This window comes from Myotis davidii, unplaced genomic scaffold, assembly GCF_000327345.1.
Source record: "Myotis davidii unplaced genomic scaffold, ASM32734v1 scaffold555, whole genome shotgun sequence".
Classification (NCBI taxonomy): domain Eukaryota; kingdom Metazoa; phylum Chordata; class Mammalia; order Chiroptera; family Vespertilionidae; genus Myotis; species Myotis davidii.
The window spans coordinates 969307-975818 of NW_006286315.1; the positions used below are offsets into that span (position 1 = coordinate 969307).

The 6512-nt window shown below is 54.3% G+C and overlaps 1 protein-coding gene across 7 annotated transcripts in view; it reads right to left on the reverse strand.

The window, feature by feature from the left end:
• Positions 1-1189: 1189 nt before the first annotated feature.
• Positions 1190-6512, reverse strand: part of TFAP4 (transcription factor AP-4 (activating enhancer binding protein 4)) — a 28609-nt gene continuing 23286 nt past the window's right edge. For 5 of the 7 annotated variants that reach the window (XM_006757887.2, XM_006757886.2, XM_006757889.2 and 2 more), the window contains 6 exons: positions 6169-6334; positions 5953-6051; positions 5365-5535; positions 4558-4695; positions 3665-3820; positions 1701-2235 (listed from right to left, as the gene is read on the reverse strand). In XM_006757887.2, the coding sequence (XP_006757950.1) occupies positions 2041-2235; positions 3665-3820; positions 4558-4695; positions 5365-5535; positions 5953-6051; positions 6169-6334 (925 nt within the window). In that variant the 3' untranslated portion in view covers positions 1701-2040. Of the gene's footprint in view, positions 2236-3664; positions 3821-4557; positions 4696-5364; positions 5536-5952; positions 6052-6168; positions 6335-6512 lie in introns of all 7 variants that reach the window. The other 2 variants (XM_006757884.1, XM_015560131.1) reach the window with 2 other exon arrangements.

The following is a 6512-nucleotide window of genomic DNA, read 5'->3' on the forward strand; positions in this document are numbered from 1 at the left end:
TTTTATTATATAGCACATATATATATATATATATGCTACATATATATATGTATATATATATATATGTGTGTGTGTGTATACATATATATGTGTATATATATATATGCCTAAGCAACTGTTTGACCAGTCGCTGTAATGTGCACTGACCACACCTGACAGTAGGCGCTCCAACTGGTAGGTTACCTTGCTGCTTGGCTCCAGCCAATTGGGACTGGGTGAGACGGTGAGACGGCCTGGACACATCCTAGAGCCATCCCACAGTCCCTTCCCAGCCCCAACTGTGCACTGGTTGGGTCCCTCGGCCTGGTCTGAGCCCTCTCACAATCCGGGACCCCTTTGGGTATGTCAGAGAGCCACAGGCCAGGCTAAGGGACACCACTGTTGCATGAATCTGTGCACCAGGCCTCTAGTATATCCTATACCAAAAAAGGCTAGTATGCAAATCAACCAAACAGTGGAACAACCGGTCACTATGACATGCACTGACCACCAAGGGGCAGACGTTCAACGCAGGAGCTCCCACAGGGGGAGCACCGCTCAGCCAGAGGGGGAGCACCGCTCAGCCAGAAGCCCTGAACTGGCTCGTGGCTGGCGAGCACAGCGGCAGTGGCGGGAGCAAGCCTAAGCCATCAGTCAGATATCCCCTGAGGGCTCCTGGAATGCAAGAGGGCACAGGCCGGGCTGAGGGGACCCCACACCCGAATTTTGTGCACCAGGCCTCTAATATATTTATATGGCTTGCCCAAAGTAGAACTGACTACTGCAGACCCACTCCAGGACCTGAGTTCCTAAACACACCATGAGGGAGTCCTTCCCTTCTGTAGATGAGGCTGAGGTTCAGGGAGGTCACACAAGTTGAAGAAGTAGCAAAGCCTAGAGATCAACCAGGAACCCTGAGCCTGTGTCCTTTCTCTGGAGATAGGAATCTGTGGCTTGGTTGTTCATTCTCTCCTTGCTCCCCCACCAAGGAATTGGGAACCACTCCTCCGATCCCCTAATACCATCTCCTATCTTTCCAGAATACCCAGAGTAATCCCAGTGAATATAAGGATCCTGATTTTTCATTGCAACACCACACACACAAATAATCCCCTCTGGTGGGTCCAAACAGCATCCCATACTCTATCTAGTCCAGTCAGTCTTCCCCAGCAACGCAGGATACCACACATCCAGGAGACACAATCTAAAAAACAAAGTACAAACTTTATTTTTTCTTTATAAAGGCATGGTGGCCTCTTGGTTCCCCCCACACACACTTTCTTAACAAAATATAATAGCTCTCCTTGAACACAAAGACCTCGAAATTGTTATAAAAAAAAACAAAAAAATAAAGAAAAACAAAAAACAAACAAAGGGGGGAAAAAGAAAAACCCAACAAACAGAACAGAGAGACAAAGACATTTCTGGGGGTTAAAAATGGGAAACCTGGAGGGAGAGGTGGAGGCCGGCTGGTGGTGGAGAGTGGCAAATCCTAGTGCTGAGGTGGGGCAGGGATGGAAGGGCAGGGCAAAAGGGCAGCAGCAAACCCCAACGGAGAAGCAACTTCCACCCCAGACCCCCAGAGAGTCCTAACCCAGCCAGACCCCCAACCCATTAAGTGCTTAGAGAAAGAAGAAAACCAAAAAGAGGAGGGAAGGGGGAGTTAGAAACATGGTCACAGAGCTGGCTCTGGGGAGGGCAGAAATACGTTGGGGTTTTGATTTTCCCTGTTCTTAAAAACATGTTTAATGAAAAAAAAAAAAATGCTTTTTGGCAGAGAGAGGCCAGGCACCTCAAGTGTCAGCTTCCCCAGCCCCCCCGGGTGAGGCCCAGCCCCAGGTGTCCCGGTGCTCCCACAACACCCACCACCCAGCCCCCAGTACCTCAGGTTGGGTGGCCTTCACTCAAAGGTTGACTTACAGTATTGAAAAAGAGGTCATAAAAGAGACCCAAATGACATTGTAATTTTGTAAAAATTCCTCACTCGCTGGCCCGCGTGTATTCCTGTTGCTGCCCCGGCCCCCTCTAACCCCAAGAAGGGAGAGGAGGGCTGGGGGGTGGTCAGGGAAGCCCCCCAGTCCCAGCCGGCTCCTCCCGGCTCTGGTCCATGGTGTCGCTGTCCGAGGCCTCCGAATCGGAGGCAGTGTCAGAGGCCTGGGCCTCCGGGCAGCTCCGGACTGGCTTCACAATTACAGCTCGCCGCTGCTCCTCCTCCTGCTCCTGCCTTTCCTGGGTGCCCTCGATGTGCTGGATCGCCTGGGGGGACAGGCTGCGGTGAGGATGGCTGGAGGGACACAGCCAACCACCATCTCCCCTCACACACACACACACACACACACACACACACACCCCAGAAAGGTCCAGAAGTAAGTCTGGTAGAGCACCAGGCAGCCCACCAGAGTCAGGTTAGTAAACCCCTTTGCTGAGCTGAAAAACCCCTTGGAGATGACAGTGCAGGTCTGCTTGGAGGTCACCAGCATCTTTCACTTATTTATATATTTCAAAGTTGGCCTGTTCACTGATAAAAGGTCTTTGTTATTAATTTCACTATTCAATTTGCTGGAATTATGTGCAACTAAAGGTCCAGAGATTAATGGACTTTTTTTATTTCTTTTGTTTATTTCTTTTACTAGAGGCCCTTGAGGTCCCTTGGCCTGGCCTGCACCCTCTCACTATCCGGAACCCCTTGGGGGATGTCAGACTGCTGGTTTCAGCCTGATCCCCGCAGGCCAGGCCGAGGGACCCCACCAGTGCATGAATCCGTGCACCAGGCCTCTAGTCTTCTATATATATAAAAGCCTAATATGCAAAGTGTCCCCTTGGGAGTTTGACCAACCAGGAGTTCCATCACTCGCTATGACATGCACTGACCATCAGGGGGCGGAATAGAACAAAGGAAGGCCCTGGCAGGAAGCCAGGGAAGGGAGGCCCCAGCCAGTGGCCGACAGCTGCTAGGGAACCTACCCATACACGATTTCATGCACTGGGCCTCTAGAAAGATCTTTGATTAATCTCTTTCCACCCTCCCTCCTCTGAGATTCATCAGTCTGTTCCATGTTTCCATGCCTGTGCATTGAGCATCTGCCCCCTGGTGGTCAGTGCGCATCATAGCTACCAGTTGAATGGTCGAACGGTCAAATGGTCGAACGGTCGAACGGTCGCTTAAGCTTTTATATATAGAGATGATGCCACTGGGACTCCCCAGGGGTCTCTGCCCCAGGCTGCGTACAGCAGTGACTTTGGGCCTGATGCACAGAGCTGTCACCTCTGTAAGAGGCTTAACTGTCACCCTCCAAGCCACTGCCACCTCCATCCCCATCTCAGGTCCTAGGAGATGGAGGTGAAAGGAAATTCTGGACCAAGAGCTGGATGGAGGAATTCTGGAAGCCGGGAGCTGCGATAGCGAAAGACCCTCTCAACAAATCCCACGTGGAGGGAAGGAACAAGGTTTTCCGGGGCAGCCTGTCCCCCATCTCTACCCCTCACCTTCACAGAGCTCCCCCTCCAACCCCTGCAAACAGAGAGGGAGACTCGGGGATGGAGACAGACACACACACCCAGCTTCCCAGCCTCCCCCACACAGCCCTGTCTCGTTCCCCTTCAGTCCCTGCTTCCTAATGCCTCCCAAAGGGCCTGTTCCCGGAGGACAACCCTGACATGCTGCCTCCTTCCCGAGACCAGGTACCTGCACGATGGTGTCCAGATTTTGCCGGGACGTGGAAACAGAGTTGATGACCGAGGAGGGGCCCATGGTGACGACGTTGATGTGGTGGGAGGGAGGGGGTGGCGGTGCTGGCACGATCACCGTGGGGTGGTGGGTGGGGGCCGGAGGGGGCAGGAGCTGTGAGACAGAGGCTCTCAGTCTTTCTCCAAAGGTTCAGGAAGCTTCCCCTTCCCTTCGGGAGGTCACAGAGGGTGTAGGATGCCCTCCAAACCCATCTCCCTCTGCCCATTGCTTCGAGAGAGCCTCTGCCAACCACTGATAGGAGGCCAGCCAGTTTGGCCGCCCTTATTTTAAGCAGCAAAGAAAAGGCAGCCTAAAGAGGGGCTCCCAGACATCCAAGAACGTGTGGCCCCTTCACTGTCCAGCACCAAGCAAGCACTCCAACATCTAATGCAGTGGTGGTCGGGAATACAGATTTTGGATTTAGACAGCCAGGGTTCAAGTTATTTAGCCTTTCTGTGCCTCACTTTCCTGATCAGTAGAAGAGCCTCAAAGGGCTTCTACAAGGATTCATGTAATAATGTCTATAAGATACCTGGGAGCCAAGAATGTCTGCATTATTACAATGCAGGCCAGTGATGGCAAACCTATGACATGCGTGTCAGAGGGGACACGCGAACTCATTTTTTTTGGTTGATTTTTCTTTGTTAAATGGCATTTAAATAAATATCAAAAATATAACTCTTTGTTTAACTATGGTTGCAAACATCAAAAAATTTCCATATGTGACAGGGCACCAGAGTTAAGTTACGGTTTTTCAAAATGCTGACACGCCGAGCTCAAAAGGTTTGCCATCACTGATGTAGGCCCTGCCCTGCCAGAGCCCACAGCCCCACCCAAGGCCACCTGCCCACCTGGGTCCGCAGGTGCTGCTCCCGCTCCAGCTTCTCCTGGTGCAGCAGTCGCACCTGCTCTTGCTGCTGCTGCAGCTGCACCTGCTGTGCAATCACCTTGAGCTTCTCAGGGTACATGTGGGCCTCCAACGAGCGAACCTGAGGGGAGAGCAGGCTCAGGGCAGGGCCCGGACCACACCCTTGCACCACCTCCAGTGCCGGGCCCTCAGGGCTGCTGAGGCCAGCCTCCCCATGCTCTACCCTTGCCAAACAGGCCATTCTCTCCTGCTACAAACCCCAGCCGGAGCCTGTCATCCTGGGGAAGAGACCAAAGTCCTACCATAGCCCACCAGGTCCTCTCTGACTCATCTCCTCTCCTACCATGACCTCCCTCACTCCTTCACTCCCTCCCTGCAGCCTCAGGGCTTTTCTCATGCTCTTCCTTCTGCCTGGAGTACCCTTCTCCCCTCTCTGCCTGGTTAATTGTAAGACGGGACCCACTCCTGGCCAACCTCCCACCCTCGGCTCAAGTCACTTTGACAGAGAAGCTGTGGGGCAGAACCAGTCCAAATCCCCCTCCCAATGCCCATGCTTCCTGCAGGACCTTTTTCACAGCTGCATTTTTACAGTGTAAGGTCCTTTGACTAATCCTCCTACCCAACACAGATGGTGACCCCTGAGGGCAGGCACCTACCTGGTTCAATCCCCACTGGACCCCCACCCCCTATTCCTAAACCTGGCACAAAGCAGGCGTTCCAGGGAAGCAGGGATAGGGGGAAAGGGAGAGAGGGACTGGAAACCCCCACCCCACCCGCCTGCCTGCCTTACCTGCTCCTCCAGCATCATGCGCACCGAGCGCTCCTTGTCCAGCTGCTGCCGCAGCTCAATCATCTCCCGCCGTAGATCTTCCGCCTTTTCATCCTCCCAGATGTCTGGTGAGCCGATGCCCTCGTCCTTGTCCTCTGCCCGCCGCCGCTTGGGGGACGAGCCGCTCAGCTCCTGGGGACCCCAAGGAGTTGGTGAGTGTGCCTTGACACCCTCGTATCACCACCATCAATGGGGAAGTTGGAGGGCTCCATCACAGACCCCCAAAGCTGTCAACCCAGGTGCTCTGGGCACTGGGAGCCCCACTCTGCAAATCCAACCATGGCCACAGGCTGGACACAGAGGCAGAATGGACCTGCTTGCCAAAGGTCACCCGGTTCCTCTCGGAGCCCCTCAACTGCACTTCATGGATGGGTAAACTGAAGCCCAGGCAGGAAGGCAAGGACCTGAAGTGGGCGTGTCAGTGGGGAAGGCGGGACCTGTGGCCTCAGAGTCCCAGGCCAGTGGGGAGCCCAGACATGCCCATGCCAGGGAGAGGGAGCCAGGAGGAGGACAGGTGTTGAGGTGACGGGAGGCCTCGGCAGGGGCTACCTGGATGAAGCGCTTGAGCTGTGTGTTCTGCTGCAGAAGCCTGGTCTTCTCCTGCTCCAAGGAGAAGATGTACTCCGCCGTCTGCTGGAGAATGGCTGCCTAAGGGTAGGAGGGACAAGTCAGGGGCCCCAGCTGGCTGCGTCTACTGAAGCTCACTGCCTTCTCCCTGCTGGAGCCCATCTCCTCCTCCAGGAAGCCCTCCCAGCCCTCGCCCACCTTGCTGAGCTTCTCTCCATCTGTGTGGGGGATGAGGGTCTTGAGGGACTGGAAGCCTGCATTGATGCTCTGCATGCGCCTCCGCTCGTTGCTGTTGGCAATCTCCCTCCGAATCCGCCGCTCCTGGTCCCGCTGAGTCTCAGGGGTCAGTGGAATGTTGGCCAGACTGCCAGGGAAGGCAGGGACATGCTCAGGCTAGGTGTCCTCCATGCCCTCTCCCCCAAGGGCCCCTGTCTTTAACAGTTCATCTCCAGAGGACCCTGGGTGTAACTTGCATTTCTATTTCTGCAAAGGACGCCAGACCTGAATCCTACACCCCAGCAGATCAGGAGGGTGATGGAAGA